A 16,813-nucleotide genomic window follows, 5' to 3' on the forward strand; every position below is an offset into this window, starting at 1 on the left:
TGTATTTTCACCGTCAAACCTGTTTAAACTGGTACTCAGCCTCTGGCATTGCTCAGGATGTGCAACTCAAGTGCCAAGATTGAGGGCGTGTCTAGAAGGAAGGAATTTTGTTCTTATAGGAACAGTTCAGCTACCGCAGGAACCGGCGAAAAAAAGAATTCAAATGGGTCCTGAAGCTCGCAGTATTGTGAATCAGCACGTTGAGTTTATTACCTATAGTTTGATATCAACCGGCATGATAACAGAGCGGCAATGCATGTCGTTTCCATGTTGCCAGCTAACAGAGCGACCAATCAAAATAAGATGCATCTTGATTGCCTTTCACCAGATTATATTAAAGCAAAATAACTACCGGAAGCTGAATAACCAACTTATTGGATTAAACACAAAGTATGGGGTGTCATCTGGGGATGGCTACATAAACCTCTTCCGTCTGAAGTAAACTAAGTCAATTCCTGTAACCAGAAAAGGACATGCATTGACGAGCAGCTGGGTACAAGTTCGTAAGAAACAAAAATCCACCTCTGCCACTACTGGATTTTTTACTACCACCTTTCTTAGATATCATTCCATTTCTTCTGTTTTCCTTTCCTGACATGTGGCGGTTGTGCTATTGGCCCTAGCTCACTAGCAGAAAAGGGCCGTGGATCATCAAAGTCAAGAAGAGAATGTCGAAAGAATGTTCTTCTTGATGATGAACTCATCAGCTTTGGAAGGACTGATCGACTGCAAAGATGAAATATGGAAATCAGCTTCTAAAACTTATTAGTAGCATTCGCCGATTAAATGAGGGATGAAAACTTTTGTTCCACACCTTCTCCAGCATGCGCTGAAGCCTCTCGGTCTCCTTCTTCGTATAGCCAGAGCCCTTGTCCATAATCTTCTTTGCAGCTGTCACGTAGATCTTTCCATGTCTGGTTTAGAGGCAAATGAGTTACTACTTGTAATTTGACAATGTTATTACCTATATAAAAAAATGCTAGACCAATCCAGTAGCCTTAAACATAGTGAGGCAAAGGCAGAAGCTAGTACTTGGCAGCAGAACCGCTGAGCTTAGCAACATCCTCTTCAATTTTGGAAAGGACTTCTTTCCGCTTGTCATCTGCAGCATTGATAAACTCCTTCACAAGAGGATTCAAGCTTGCCACAAGCCCAGCCTACAGAAGCAATGAACAGAATGCATCAGTTTACATGCTCATCCAACCTAATACCAAAAATGCATTTGCTAAGTTTTACCAACCTCTGAAGTAAGTTGTCCCTTTGAATCCCGGCTGGTACCACACTTCTCGTTAATGAACTTGACAAAATCATCCAAGTCCCGGCCACCATCATAATCTTCACCAGCTTTGTTTCCCTTAGGGAAGAACTTCAATGTGGGGAAACCAGAAACACCATACCTGAAAAAGTGAGATATATTATTAAAATCCTTCAGTGATCATGGGAGAAAGGATCATAGCCAAACATATCACGAATGTAGGAATAGTTTGTGCCAGTTCTTGCAGTCTATAAAACTATGAAAGCACCATTTCCATGTTTCCTCGGGAAAACATGCCATCAGGATGTAAAATGAATAAATGATGCTGAAATAACGCTAAATTAAAGAAAGCTAATGTATATGACAACCACTGAAATAGACAATTCATAATCCATACTTTTCAGCCAAGTCAGTGTGCTTGTCAGCATCAAGATTGGCAATCACAACACCTTCATCCTGCTTGAAAACTGAAGCCAGCTTCTCATAAACCTAAAACAAGTACAAGTTTGTGTTATATTCCAATAAAAAAATGAAGACCTGCTACAATAATTTGGAAACTTTCAAGTTAACTCTATCTACTAACCGGAGCAAGATGCTTGCAGTGACCACACCTGTAGACAGAAGGGACATCAATGGAATTAAATTCATTACAGCAGTGTGGTGAAAAGGATTTAGGTGGAGAGTATAAGTTGAACATGATAACCAACCATGGGGCGTAGAACTCAACAAGGACGTCTTTGGTTTTATCAAGCACAATTGAGTCAAAGGTTTCTGGAGTCAGAACCACGACACTTGAAGGAACTGCAGCTATCTTTACATTGGTGCCTGGAAGAGGATACATTAGTTGCCAATTATCAATTCTTCAACATGTAGCAACTCGATATGACTTTGATCAAAATAAAGATGCCAATATATGCATAAAATAACACCACATAATTAAGAAGAAGAACTCTTGCATCATAACAAGGGGCCTATCCAAGATTAAAGTGATAAACTTCCCAGATCCACAAAACATATAAGAATGTTACCAACAGAATCTACATGTAACAAAGGGGGCAAAGGATGGCTGTAAATAGCTCATGTTGCTAATTTCAGTTGATGTTCATTGCTCGAGATTTAGTGCTTACTGAAAGAATCATACAGTGATATCTGTTTTTCCTTCGGGGGTGGGGGTGGGGTGGGGGGTTAGGGGATAACAAAACAGTAGGGGAAGCCCGTAGTGTGGTAAATGCAAATATATGTTTCATATATTCCACAAATTTGGTACTTAGAATACAAGACAGCTTGGTTGAAAACTGTTCTTGGCAACAGGCGAGGTCCACCTGCTTCACTGTTAACAAATTCTGTGAGGGCTTCCACGGAACGTTCACCCTCATACCTGCACAAGTGTAGATTTAACATTATTATGACAATTAAAAAAACTAGCAAAGTATGAAACAAAAAGGTATGCAGTCTCACTTCTTTGGCTCCAAAGAACCTTTGGGGAACCATTGAATTGTTGGGTATCCAGAAACTCCATACTTGCTACATATACTCTTGTGCTCATCACAGTCAACCTAGATAGTGGATATGAAAAACGGAGTCAATTCACAGCCAAGAAATGTAATTAGAGATTTGAAACAAGTCTTGGTAACATAGAAAATCATGGGATGTAAATGGAAAGAATTGTTGCAAAATCAGCATTCAAGCAGGAGACTAAACAAGGTGGTAAATGCTAAATTTCGCAAGGATGAGATGTACCTTTGCGATCAATACAGATTTAGCCTTCTTGAAACTTGCACCAAGTTTTTCATACTCTGGGGCAAGCTTCTTGCAGTGGCCGCACCTAAAAAAAAGATAATTAGAAGAAAAAAAAGAACCAGACAACAAGGTCACTAAAAGACAAATGTTCAGATAAAAGTTTGCAGATATGTGAGCAATCACAAAAGCAGACAAAATTCAAAGTGATCGTTCTACATATTATGGCATATAGGCATACTATCCTATATTTCAAACAAACTGAAACACTCAATATGATTGGCAACACTACCACTTGTTGGAAGCTTTTCTCAGCAAATGAAATGCATTGCACACAATAGAGTTCCTGAAGCAATACCCAAGCATGACAGAATTCAAGTTTATCCTGACTCCTGAGTCCTCAGCTCCTAAAAGGAATTTAAATGCCCCATGTCGCTCAGCACATTTATCAGAATACTTAACAGTTGAAGATCACCTTAGAGTGGATGATTTATTCATTAATGTAATGAACATCAAAACATATAGTGCTTCATGAACTGCCTGCAAATAAGATCACCAGCACATCGAACAGAAGATTTGGCCCATTTCATTCTACCAGAAAGTAGCTGCTAAGACCATTAACGGTAAAACTTCCCCCGCCCTCATGAGAAACTAGAACAAAACAAACCACTAGGCATGCTACAACCAACGACGAAAACAATCAAACAACACAAATTTGTTAGCTACGAGGATCAGATCCCACACTTTCTCTGTGTAATATAAGGCTCGCCCATATGTTGTACTAGGCAAACTCTCGGGATCTCATACGGCAAGAAGGATCCATGACTGATAAAAACTCGTAGCCTGCCACTTAGCCACGAGAAACAGACACGCAGCAGAAGGATCCAGACTGGTTGACTCAATTCCCAACTCGCAACTGATTCATCAGGTCCAGATCCGGCGGTAACGAGAAGGGGTGAGAGAGTGGCGAACCATGGCGCGTAGAACTCGACGAGGGCGCCGCGGTCCTGGCCGACCTCCTTCTCGAAGTCGGCCTCCGTCAGGGCCACCACATCGTCGGCGGCGGCCGGCGAGACGGCAGCGGCGGCGAGGAGAAGCAGGAGGCCGAGGGTTTTGCGGGAGATCTGAGGGGGCGCCATGACGGAATAGAAGTCAGGGAGAGGAGTGGAGTGAAGCCAATTGCCGGGGGGGGATTAATACTGGTTAAAGGTTAAATTTGAAGCTAACTGTGGGGCCAGGGCTCGTGAAATGCATTGCCTGGCGGATGAACGGCAGAACGGGAGAGAGGAGGGATGATGAAGGAAGAAGAAAGGGGCAATTTAGTAAAAATGCATGTGAAACGCATTTAACGGGTAAGTAATGGTAGAGATATTATATAATTGTGAATGTGAATAGTAGTAAAGTAATGGCATATCTTTGAAACACAGAAATTGCAATGACAGAGATCGAATTGACGTCTAATAATTTGGCTCAAAAAATTTAACATCTAATAAAGCCTTAGCAAAGTCCAAAACTTGAGAATAGTTTGTTCAAAAGTTAAATGAAGGAGAGTAAAAAGTCCAATAAAAATGGGTGAAATCAAAGGAAAAACATACTTTGAAGATAGAGGTAAAAATATACTCCCTCCGTTCGGAAATGATCTACATATTTTGACTAGAGAAAGTCAAACTTTATAAACTTTGACTAATAATTAGTTAAATTATATGTATAATTAGTTTATAAAATTTATGTCAATACATATGTATTCAAAGAGGTTTTGAGATGACATTGAGTTATTCGTAATTGACATTATATTCTAAGAGTGATTAATAAGTCAAACTTTACTTCGAATGACTTTCTCTAGTCAAAATATGTAGATCATTTCCGAACGGAGGGAGTACTCCTCCAATGTAGAACCATCCTAAAGCTTAAAAAAGTATTCAGAACTTAGAATAGGGTCGAATGTGTGGTGATGTCGGGAATCACTCACTATGTCTGCTATTGCGAAAACATCTTCCATCATAGAGTGGCATGTCGAGCAAAGAGGTCACCAGTAAATGAAAGAAGAAAATAGGGCATGCTTGTTGAATCAAAAGGAAATTTAAAAAAAGGTGAAGTTCCAATAAAGAAAGGAAATCAAAGGGAATTGAGCAAAAATGAAAGAGAAAAAACGTACTTGTTGAATCAAATCAAAAGGAAATAATCAAAAAAGAAAATCAAAGGGAAATGAGCAAAAATGAAAGAGGAAAAACGTACTTGTTGAATCAAATCAAAAGGAAATAATCATCAAAAAAAGGAAATCAAAGGGAAATGAGCAAAAATGAAAGAGGAAAAACGTACTTGTTGAATCAATTCAAAAGGAAATAAAAAGGAAATAATAAAATTGTTGAATCAAATCAAAAGGAAATCAAAAGGAAATAATAAAATTGTTGAATCAAATGAAAAGGAAATAATAAAATCGCTAGAGGGAGGGCTTGAACCTACGACCTTGTGGTTAACAGCCACACGCTCTAACCAACTGAGCTACTCCAGCTACTTGGTTTCTTTCATGAATTCTGTTATATTTAATGTTTTCTTGCATTTATAAATACTAGCTTTCACTAAAACTATACATGTTCCACTGCAATGTTTGCTCAACTTTGCTGTCCAACAGCTTTCATCAACACTTGCTATTATGTTTACACACAAATGAGCCAATAAATCTCTGCACAAACTTGGTAGTGGTTACCCGATGAGGCGAGTACAAAATTAGAGAGGCTATTTCCAGCTCTGAAGAAGTTTTATCCGAAAAAACTGCAATGGTTGAAATGCCAGCGTATGGATCTTTCCCCGCGTCGCTTTACGATCCTGCCGCCACCGGAGTTGGATGTCGGAAGCCCGGTCGGAGATGAGGATGACCGGCGGTAAGGATTTGTCCGCATCTAGGAGGCAACGCGGCAGATGCTGGCCAGCTTCCTCCCTCTACTTGTCGACGTCCTCCGCGGCTCGTCGTCGCGTCGTTGGGGAGACCTGTCCTGCGGCGCCGGGGCGACGGTGCAGGCGTATACGGTGGCGGCCGCATGAGCGTGGCAACCTGCGGTGGGGGCTTGGTGGGCACCCGCCTGTAGCATGGCTCCCCTATAGGGGTGCCCCAATGGTGCGGTGCCTCAGGGCCGTTTGTGTTCTGGTGATAGGGAGCGAGGTTCGCCCCCTGCAGGTCGCCAGTGAGTGCTTCGCTACTGCGGCTGTGACGGTGGCGACCCGCGACTGTGTTGACGACGGCGGCAGCCCGTGGCACTCCGATGGCCCTCGGCATGTGCAGTCATCCTCTTCTTGGCTGAGCTCAAGACGTCTTCTTCGTTGCAGTGGCCGCCGTGGGCACTTGCCTCCGATTGTCGCCCCCCCCCCCACCCTACCCCCTCCGTTGGGGTTCCGTTGGGTGCTCTATTGGACCATTCTGGAGGAGCTACCGAGAGTCGCTGGTCACCGTGCTTTGCTTCTTGGTGTGGGATAGATGCAGAGATCGACTCAATGCGGTTTCTATATCACAGGGTGATTGGAAGGCATAAGAGCGTCGATGATCCTTACATCAAGAGTTTCAAAGAAAACAATTAATATGAGATTTTTGTTTCTACTTGAGGACCAAAGCAAGGTTGAATGAAGGACGTAGAAAAAGTTCAAAGCTAAGTCTTTTGTTTTGTTTTGTTTTGTTTTGTCTTTTTTTTTCTTTTTTTTTTGTGTTCCTCGGAGGTTTGGAGTATGAGTTTTTATGTAATTTTTTACCTTTGTGGCTAATGTAATTTTTTGTGGCCGTAGACATTCACATGTGAATGTTCAAGATCGGAATTCTTCTTTAATCTAAAAATAATGGTGTTTTCTCATGGATGCTATCTTCCTGAACTTGATGAATGATGTAAAATCTGTAATCTATCCGGCATGGACTGATTAACCCAGGCAATAATCTTATAAAAAAGGCAGTAATTAGCTTTCTTCCGTGTCACACGAGTTTACTTTTACCACCGTCCGTTCCGTTCCACACACGGCCTCGAGCCCGCAGCGTGCGATTCATGGCAAGGCGTTGACCAGACATCCACGTCAACTCCCGGGCCCCATCGGCCCGCCGCTGACGTGCACCCTGCCCGGGTGCACCTAGCGATTCGGCCTGACCACAAAAGCAGGGGCCGAGTCCACGTGGACCCTCCCCATTCGCTCCGGAGCCCAACACCCGGGTGCCCATTGGTCCACGTCACGCGCTCCACGTCCCCCGCCCCCTTCTCCCCACGATTCCTTCTAGAAAGTTTTAAACCGCGGGGAGCCACTGAATAGGTCGGCGGAAAGGGGAGGCGACGCCGGCGACGACGAGGAGGGCGACGAGGCACAGGCAACCGCGGCGGGCACAGGCGCGCGCGCGCACGTACGCCTCCTTTACTCTCCCCGAGCGGGAGCTCGCGGCCGCCGGGTGGCCGGAGGAGTGCGTGTGTGAGGAGCAAGGGAGTGCCTCGAGGTGGCGGGAGCGGGATCGGGGATGGCGGCAACGGGGAAGGGAGGGGCGGCGCGGGTCGCCGCCGCCTTCCTCGTCCTCCTGCATCTCTTTTCGGCGATCGCCGGGTAAGGGTTTGGGGCGCGGATCAGCTATCGATTCTCGCGCCGTTTCTTCGAGATCCCATCGCTTTTATTCCCTGAACGATTAGGCGCATAGAAACACGTTTTCTGCTGGTTTGATTCGGTTTCTTCGAATTCACGGGGTTTTTTATGTTGATTTTGTAAGCATTTTATCTGCTCCTGGTACATCGGGTTGAGATCTGTGTGCTCGACGCCCTCCCGTTTAATCGAGAATGCTTTCGATTTGACTGAAATTTTGACGGCGGTGGCGCAGGAAGAGCTACTACGACGTGCTGCAAGTGCCTAAGGGCGCGTCGGAGGATCAGATCAAGAGGTCGTACCGCAAGCTCGCCCTCAAGTACCACCCCGACAAGAACCCCGATAATGAGGAGGCCAACAAGCGCTTCGCGGAGATCAACAACGGTAACAGTCGCCTGGTGCTGTTTGAACTGAATGGATAGACCAATTGCGCAGGAAGTTTGACAGACGTGTTGTCTTGCAGCGTATGAGGTGCTCACGGACCAGGAGAAGAGGAAGATATATGACCGGTATGGCGAGGAGGGGTTGAAGCAGTTCCAAGGCCGGGGAGGTGGCGGTGGTGGGATGAACATTCAGGACATCTTTAGCAGGTGAGGTGAATCCTACCAAGCATCTGCTGTTGTTGTCATTCTGATTGTGGCATATCAGTAGGTAGTGAGGCTCCGGGCTAACTCATCGAAGCTATCAAAAATTTAATAAAAATGATGCTGTGCAGACTTAGAGTGATCTTTGAAAATAATGAAGTGCAGGCTTCAACGGGTCACTAGAAGTCTTGTGTTGCCCACTTGACCCTAGGTTGGTGTGTCAGAGTATGTGTTGTCAGCATGGGTTTTGCATTAAATGGTTCTCTAGCATACAGATGATATTGAAAATTGTCAAACTTTAGATGGGCAAAGTTTAGATGCTTTGGATTGCAGAAAATTCTCTAGCATGTATCGATGGGCAAAGTTTAGATGGTTGGATTGCAGCAATCCAAGATGGCGCTTCCTTTTGGATGGTGGGAGTATATAAATCATTTTGAAGCTGTGTCCGGAAATTACTTGGTTGGTTGCCTTTTTTCGCAGATCAACATAACAACATAGGTCTTGGAATAACATTAGCTAGATGCACCTCAATTGCAAGTCCTAATAATTTCTCTGTTCTTACTGCAACCCAAATGGTTGAGCATTCTTTCATTATTTAGTGTTCACATTGCTGATATTTTCTTTTACAAATTTCCTTAGCTTTTTTGGTGGTGGTGGTGGAACGGAAGAGGAGGAAGAACAGATCCTAAAAGGTGACGAAGTGGTTGTTGAGCTGGAGGCTTCACTAGAGGATTTGTACATGGGTGGTTCCTTAAAGGTAACAGATTTGTATAGCTGACAGACAAGTATAGCTAAGTTTTCACCTTGCTTTTATCATTTTTGTCCTGTCAGAATTCCAGACATGCTTTGAAGAATGTTCTGTCTGGATATTTTTCCTAGTATTTTTTTTAATTAAGCTTTACTGTGTCATGCATAATTGCATACAGGAAAAGGAGTATTTATCTTTTTTATTTTCCCATGTGATAGGTTTGGAGAGAGAAAAATGTCATAAAACCAGCACCAGGAAAGAGGAAATGCAACTGTAGGAACGAAGTTTACCATCGACAAATTGGTCCTGGAATGTATCAACAGATGACTGAGCAGGTGTTTTTCTAGTTACATTATGCATAGTCCATATTTTAATCCATTCATAGTTTTTCTGTACTGAGGATATTTGCTTTTTTTTAAGGTCTGCGATCAATGTCCAAATGTGAAATTTGTACGAGAAGGTGAATTTTTGACTGTTGATATTGAGAAGGGAATGCAAGATGGACAGGTGTGAATCAGCTGTTCTCTGTCCTCCAATTGCTAACTTCGGCTGTATTTTGCCATATTGACATATTGTTGTGTGTGTGCCATTAATCCTATATTATATCAATATTAGCTATATCATATTTTCTTTATCACGTACAAACGTAGGTATATGACACAGCTGCTTCTTATCATGTACTTGATTACAAAGCTGCACTAAATGTGTGAAACTATTGCTTTAAGAAAGCCATTTGATTTTGATCACTTTGTTGCTTACAATTTTTGAAAACTGGATTATTCTAACAAACTGGCTGGTTTACTGCTTGCCAGCGCCCACCAGTGTTGCTTGTGACATGGTAGGTTTGGAATTGCTAGCAGTCGTCGCGACCTTGGGCTCACATAGAAACATAATAAATAAGTCTTCATAGCTTCTCCTGTATGTTTGAGTTTCCTTAAAGAGAATCCTGCAGACAAGATGCCATGTTTCTGATTTGTAACACGCTAACACTACAAGGGTAATATCCTTGTCTGATTCCGTGGGGAGCTAATTTGAGGGTTAATCATCTGAATGTCTTTCATTTGCCCTCTGAGACCATTTTTTGTTGTGTTCTGCCTGAACTCTGTTTTGAACATCTGATACATCCAAGGCATCAATTTTGTGAAATGTTAGCAGGCCATAGTCTACCACTTTGTAAGGGGTTGGTCAAGTGAATCTTTCATTATTAGGTTCTTTTGCACTTCTATATTTCTATGGTAGCTTCATCTGTTTTTTTTTCAGGAGGTTTTATTTTTCGAGGAAGGTGAACCTAAGATTGATGGTGAACCTGGTGATTTGAAGGTTCGGTTTGCCCCTGTCTCTGTTCGATTATAATTTCCTTAGGGATACCACCACGTTTTACTAATTGTGGCCTTCTGTTAAATAACCTTACAAGCAGTTTAGGATCCGAACAGCACCACATGGGCGCTTCAGAAGAGAAGGCAATGACCTGCATGCAACAGTTACAATTTCCCTGGTACTGCCCTTCTACTTTCCTGTGCATTAGTGCATGTTCTACATCTTTATGGAAAAGCATGGTTATCTCAGATGGACCAAAGATTTTTTTTTGTTACTGCTGACTGAATGAGTTCAATAAAAGCCATGTTTGTAATTTGGCCACTAATTTATCTATAAACTTGATCTAAACTTACTACTTCATCTTGAACTTGCCCTCTCAAAGAACCAATATGGAAGAGGAAGACAAGGCCATGTTTGTACTCCTGAATCCAACTTGTGGCCTCCAACAATTCTCTCTAGTTTTCCCTGCAAGACGTGTTGTCAGTTCCCTCTCCCCCTCTAATCGCATATTGCTGTTTCAGCTGCAATCTCTGGTTGGTTTCGAGAAGACTATCAAGCATCTTGACAACCATCTCGTGGAAATCGGCACCAAGGTAAAGACATGGCCACCCAGCAGCAAGATTATTGTTGTATGGCACAGCTGACAGCTTATTTCAATTTTCACGGATTCACAGGGTATCACTAAGCCTAAGGAGATAAGGAAATTCAAAGGCGAAGGCATGCCGCTGTACCAAAGCAACAAGAAAGGCGACCTGTACGTCACATTCGAGGTGGTGTTCCCGAAAACGCTAACTGACGACCAGAAGGCAAAGCTGAAGGACATTCTGGTGTAGACCATTTTTGCGCTCGTATGCTACAGATAGTTCGGGGGCGGTTGCCTCACGGAAATTTTCCATGTAGCTTGCACAGAAAGGAGCGGGCAGCTGTGTTTCTGGGTGTGATTTTGCGTTGCTAATGCCAGCGGCTCAGTTTTCGTTTCTCTTTCCCTTGTTTTGCCATGTCCTTAATAGCTCAGCGTAGTTTTAGAAAGTGCAACAAAAGTGTACCAGAGTATTTGTACCCTTTTGAATTCAGAATACATTGATTACAGAACTGTACTAGCGTATAAAAAATTCCGAAATCCTTATTCTACTTGCAGATTGTCGAAGACTCTGTCTGTCCCTTTTGCTCTGTTTATTACAAAGCAGATCCCATCTTCAGCGGAGAAGACACGGTAGAATAAAAGTTGATGAGATGTTTGGATCCGCCCTGCTTGTTTCAGAGCTTCCCAGAAACGCGACGCGCATCTTCACAGCGCCGATGCTGAAGCACGTACCTGAAAAGCGCAAGCGCGGTTGTACGCTCACTCGCTCAGGGGGATTAAACACACCGCAAACGCCCAAACAAATAGGGCCATCCATGATCTAGCACATAGCTGGACTATATAAAATCTTGCTTTGAAACAAACAGGGGCATAGTGTCACAGGACGGGCAGGCGCTCCAAACTATATGAACCTAGCTATCAGCGTTATAGAACAGAACATGGAATGCATCGCCACCAATGATGGGCAGCTAGAACAAGACCATGGAACAGCACAGATCAGAGGAAGTGGGTTTCGACATGTACATAGCCACACACACACACACAAGGGGAAAAAAAAAGGAAGCAAACTTCAAGATTGCAAACAAGAGCGTGACCCGCTCTGGTAGCACCCCGATGAGATCTAGATGAGCAGGCAGCATCGAACTGATAACTACTGGACAGCTACAGCTGAATCTTTGGGTAACCAGCAGGACCTGCATGTAGGAAGCTCTTTCAGCATGGTTTCCAGAACAACAATAATGATCACCACACCTTGCAGTATATGATGCATAACTGAAGCTAAATTGTATCAAGTATTAACCGCTTTTAGATGCTGGTACACCGTGCATCAAGATATTTCAGTGTTAACAGTGTTTAGTGTTGAGAGATTACCTTGATATTTACACCACTAACTTAGAATCCAATGCGGCCGCGACATTTGCCTCTCCAGTATCCTGCTATAGCATAGATTCACTCAGCATTTCATATATGAAGTTAACTTAAAGATTTTGAAATTGCAGCAAACTGACCTCCATTCCCCATTTAATGTAATCTGGTGATTCGCAAGCCTTGTACTCATCAACTAGACTCTCTATTATTTCTCGAGATTCATCGAATTCAGAGAGATCATTGTCCTGCATTAAGATGTCATGTAAATCAGTTCATTGGGCAAAAGAAAGGAACTGTTGGAGTTACATGGTGCCAGACACAGGAGAAGACTATGTAAAAGTGAGAAACAAGCATAAACCTCGCACATCAGGTAATTCAGAACAACTTATATGGTAGCAGAATTCAAAACTGATAGAAATGTGTTCTTACCGCAAACATAGGAAACTTCCGGTAGTTGTCAAGAAAGGCTTGCTTTTTCCTTAGCTTCTCATATTGTCCCAGGCATTTGCTGAATAAGTGCCGTATACTAGTATGATTTGCTAACATCAAACCACTTACCTGTAGATACCGATAGTTAGTTGAGCACTAAAAAAGAGGAAAGAGCAGAGATGGAGTGGATGATAGCGGAGAGATCATTTACCCTGTGTGTTGTTTGAACATATGGGGATTTTCTTGACAAGGCAACCTGTCACAGTTGAAATGCTGATAAATAAAATGCAAGAAAAAAGCAAGCTAAAAATTATTCTAGTTGTGTGATAACCTGAATGCTTGCAGGGGCCCAATCTATGAAGTTAACAAGCTTCCTTTCACGTATCCTTTGCAGACTCTCATGGACCTAAACAATTCCACAATATAAAGAAGAGTTATTGGGTTAAAAATCTTAAGCCAAAGAAGAACATCATTCAAATAACAAACATGAGACTCATGCTTGTATATTGTGGAGCGAAAGTCCATGATATTTTCACTTTTCAGCCAGTACAGACAACACAAAGGAGTACAGGAAAAAGGTAGGTACAAAGTACACTTGTGCTTATTTTCAACATATTGATAAATGACACATCTGAAACTGTTTCATATGTCTGAAGCAGCTTCATACATTAAGTTTGACAGAGAATGTCACAAGTGCATGGTATGACAGTTCCATGTTTTATTGTGAATTTTTTATTCAGAAGTTGACCAACTTACCACACATCTATACCTCCTGAATCATAATAATTAAGTAATTGGCAACCCTATGTCCTATTCAATTCACTTAGATAAAACCAGAATGCAATAAAAAATTCATTCAAGACTGTACCTGTGTAGGGTCCACCTCTCCTTGAATGATATTAAGTATGGAAATGTATTTAGCCTGGCTGGCTTCCTTTGTCCGAGCATATGATGACACCATTATATTCTTTGTCTGCAATATACCATAGATAAAGCTTGAAAGTTCATAAAGAAAAAGAGAGTTATGCACCGATCCTAAAGAGATAAGTAATACCTGTAGAAGTCTTCTCATAACATCTAGTACCGTCGTTTTGCGTATCATGTTAACCTGACATTGACAAAATGTGGATCCAATAGTTATGAAATGAATGTTTTAGCATTGTGATCCCAAAAGGCACAAATGTAACTAGTTTCCTTAATTCTTGTGATGAAGCATCCCAAATTGTAGTCCACACTCAACAGTTAAACACAACTAACTAGAGAGTCCATAAAATGTTACAAAATGTGAAAAAAAAAACATGCCACATGAACCAATGTAACAGGCTAACAGCTGAGGAAGAGGTCATCAAATTACCTGCCGTTCAACGGTCAATGGAGTGTAACCTGTCATCAGAAAATGACACCTTGGTGTGGGGATCAAGGAGGCAAGAAGACCAACCAGGTCATTGTTCATATATCCAGGGTACCTCAAAGTAGTTGTGCTTGCAGACATAACTGTGGAGACCAAAGAGTTTGTCTGTGCAAAAGTAGGATTTGATAGATGAAGACGCTCCACGGCAATCCTATTAAGAGCCGTATTGTCAAGAACAACCACACAGTCGGCATTCAGTGTCAGCCGCTTCAGAGTCAAAAGCGAGTTGTAAGGTTGGACGACAACATCACTTGTTTCCATCTGATTGGGGAAGACACTATATGTCTGCACAAGCTTTTTACTGTATCGATCATTCAATGTCTCCAACAGATAAGAACCCATACCTGAATTAACATTGGCAACAGGGACTAAATTACAAAAATGGTAGCAGAATAACTGTTAATGTTTCATGATAATAAGGCAGCATCCAAATGTACAGTGAGTCAAAGAAATACTCCGATTACAACACGCAATCATCAACAGAAAAGTGGCAGGTGAATAGCAAAATACTAAGGAACCTAATCAAATTATGATGGCCAATTTAACCAACCTGAACCAGTTCCACCAGCAATAGAGTGACAAAGGACAAAACCCTCAAGGCTGTCACTTCCATCTGCTTCTCTATCAACCATGTCCATGATATCATCAACAACTTGTTCACCCTATGAGAATATGAAAGCACATTTAAGTATTTGTTTCTAAAGCGCAAAAGGGTGGAATTGGCCTGGTTACATAACATATTGATCTACAAAGCCTACAATATTGGTTCACCCACTGGAAGCCTTAGGTGAAAAAGGAGAAATGTGGCACAGCTGTACCTGATGATACCCACTGGCCCAGTTGTTCCCAGCACCACCACCGTGCTCAGCGACAAATATGTTCTCATGGTTGTACAGATTCCTATACTCGCTGTTCTGAATTCCATTGATCACTCTTGGCTCCAGGTCAATAAGAAGAGACCTGGGTATGAAGTGCTGATCATCAGCCTGGTAAAAGAAGACGTCCTTCCTGTCACCACCCTGCAGGCAAATTTTAGAAATCAGAGTTGGCTGTATTTAATCCAACCACCACAATATCGAAGATCAATGGAAATGGCAGATACTACTGATGAAGCACAATTTGATAGCAGCTGCACTTTCCAGCAATCAGTATAACAAAGCACATGGAGCATGGGTGTTACATAATACATTATATCAAACTGTTCATTCAATTTCTTGTATGCACTTCTCGTTTATTCCAGCTAAATCTAACACTATACTCCTATACCAAAAGCCACTTAAACACTAATCCCTATTGATTGGATAAAGGATACTATGTCAAATTTAAAGACAAGCTAACCCCAGTACCAAACCTCCAATACCAATTGAAATATCCGAAATTCTCTCGTAGGACTTGAGCTGTTAAGCATGACCTATCGAAATTCTAGCTCCAATGACCTAAAAAAAAAGAAATTCTAGCTCCAATTGAGGTCCAGACTCCAGAGACAAACTACCAAACCTCGCCTCAGTAAACCCTGAAACCTAAACGAACCTCCGCGCCATATCCATGAACCGCACAGATCAGGCCACTGGCAGCGCTGATCTCGAGCGGCCACCCGCAGAAACGTCAACCGCCGGGCACACCGCAGCCAGCCCGTGACGAGAGGAGGGATGGGGCGCGCGACGCACCTGGGTGGCGAAGTCCTCGAGGAGTCCGTCCTTGCCGATGCCGTGCTCGAGGCAGAGCTGCTTCCAGAACTCCATCCCGATCTGGTTCCCGCATTGCCCCACCTGGATCGTGATGATCTCGCGCGGCATTTTGCCCCCCTGCTCCGGCGGCGGCGGCGGCGAAGGCGGGTAGGGTTAGGGTTGCTGCGAGGCTAGGGTAGGCCGGGGACGAGACCGGAGGGAGCCCCGCCGGCAGCGGCGGCGGCAGGCTAGGGTTTTGGGTTTGCTTGGTTTGGACGCGAGCGTGCACCAACTGTGAGTGAGATTTGTGGGGGGTGGGCGCGGGAGAGGTGACGAGGCGAGAGAGACGGAGGAGAAGCGGAGGAATGAAATGGGCGGAAATTTTCGAATTTCCAGGGGTTTTAGGGGTGGCACCGCAAGCAAAGTGATTTCTGCAGTTTGGCGCTTCAGCAATACTCGCGCGTTTATCTCAGCATAAAAAGCCTTCTTTTTGAAAAAGACACAACAAGTTTTAGATAATTCGAAGGGAACATCATTTGGATGGTTAGTAGGAAGGCTCATCTAGATAATCTATGGTGATTTATATCATATAGAGTAAAATGCACTGGGGGTCTTTAAACTAGTTGCCCTGTTCTATTTAGGTCCATGAACTTCGAAAATGCATTTATAGGTCCACAATCTATTCAAGTGTGTTACTTGAGGTCCAAAACACATATGACCAGTGTTGACCGCCTACGTGGACCGCCACGTCCGATCCACGTGGCTGCTGGGCGCCACGCGTGCTCCACCCTCCCCCCTCTCTCTTTCTCTCTCTCCCCGTTCTCCCCCTGCACCGCGCCTCCGCCTCCTATTTCTAGCCGGCGCCGCCCCCTCTCTCCCCCCTGCGCTGCCGGCGAGGCGAGCCGCGGCGGAGGGGCCGGAGCCCCGGCGAGGTGTGGCTGGCGGCGGAGCAGGCCAGGACGGCGCTCAGTCGGCCGCGGTGGGGCAACGTCGCAGGCGGCGGCGGGGAGCTCCGACATCCTCGTCCTCGCAGGCGGCGGCCCCCCTCGAGTTCGGCCACGGCTCCTCTCGTCGACGGTGGCAGTGGCACCGCGCGCGGGCCGGCGCTGGCCCCT

General features: G+C 43.7%; 3 protein-coding genes and 1 non-coding gene across 5 annotated transcripts; 1 reads left to right on the plus strand and 3 right to left on the minus strand.

The window, feature by feature from the left end:
- Positions 1-339: 339 nt before the first annotated feature.
- LOC120667255 (protein disulfide isomerase-like 2-1) lies at positions 340-4,325 on the minus strand. The gene is made up of 11 exons (XM_039947340.1): positions 3,965-4,325; positions 2,996-3,080; positions 2,714-2,811; positions 2,578-2,633; positions 1,963-2,080; positions 1,839-1,866; positions 1,653-1,744; positions 1,241-1,397; positions 1,033-1,157; positions 815-914; positions 340-726 (listed from the first exon to the last, which is right to left on the minus strand). The coding sequence occupies exons 1-11, from the start codon at positions 4,129-4,131 to the stop codon at positions 658-660; spliced, it is 1,095 nt and encodes a 364-aa protein (XP_039803274.1). The 5' UTR covers positions 4,132-4,325; the 3' UTR covers positions 340-657.
- Positions 4,326-5,430: 1,105 nt separating this feature from the next.
- TRNAN-GUU lies at positions 5,431-5,504 on the minus strand. The gene has a single exon. It is a non-coding gene; the product is annotated as a tRNA-Asn (tRNA).
- A 1,752-nt stretch (positions 5,505-7,256) lies between these two features.
- On the plus strand, positions 7,257-11,377 carry LOC120667257 (dnaJ protein ERDJ3B-like). Its single transcript, XM_039947343.1, has 10 exons — positions 7,257-7,558; positions 7,827-7,975; positions 8,055-8,181; positions 8,815-8,932; positions 9,142-9,258; positions 9,344-9,430; positions 10,184-10,243; positions 10,341-10,418; positions 10,762-10,833; positions 10,915-11,377. The coding sequence occupies exons 1-10, from the start codon at positions 7,476-7,478 to the stop codon at positions 11,071-11,073; spliced, it is 1,050 nt and encodes a 349-aa protein (XP_039803277.1). The 5' UTR covers positions 7,257-7,475; the 3' UTR covers positions 11,074-11,377.
- A 262-nt stretch (positions 11,378-11,639) lies between these two features.
- LOC120667256 (tubulin gamma-2 chain) lies at positions 11,640-16,128 on the minus strand. 2 transcript variants are annotated; one of them, XM_039947342.1, is made up of 12 exons: positions 15,699-16,128; positions 14,850-15,050; positions 14,582-14,693; positions 13,975-14,375; positions 13,675-13,728; positions 13,489-13,593; positions 12,952-13,026; positions 12,832-12,876; positions 12,621-12,749; positions 12,332-12,436; positions 12,195-12,256; positions 11,640-12,016 (listed from the first exon to the last, which is right to left on the minus strand). In XM_039947342.1, the coding sequence occupies exons 1-11, from the start codon at positions 15,825-15,827 to the stop codon at positions 12,203-12,205; spliced, it is 1,410 nt and encodes a 469-aa protein (XP_039803276.1). In that variant the 5' UTR covers positions 15,828-16,128; the 3' UTR covers positions 11,640-12,016; positions 12,195-12,202. The 2 variants fall into 2 exon arrangements, with proteins under 2 accessions (XP_039803276.1, XP_039803275.1); XM_039947341.1 differs by having other exon boundaries at positions 12,195-12,259; positions 15,699-16,103.
- Positions 16,129-16,813: the final 685 nt, after the last annotated feature.

Source organism: Panicum virgatum, chromosome 3N, assembly GCF_016808335.1.
Source record: "Panicum virgatum strain AP13 chromosome 3N, P.virgatum_v5, whole genome shotgun sequence".
NCBI lineage: Eukaryota > Viridiplantae > Streptophyta > Magnoliopsida > Poales > Poaceae > Panicum > Panicum virgatum.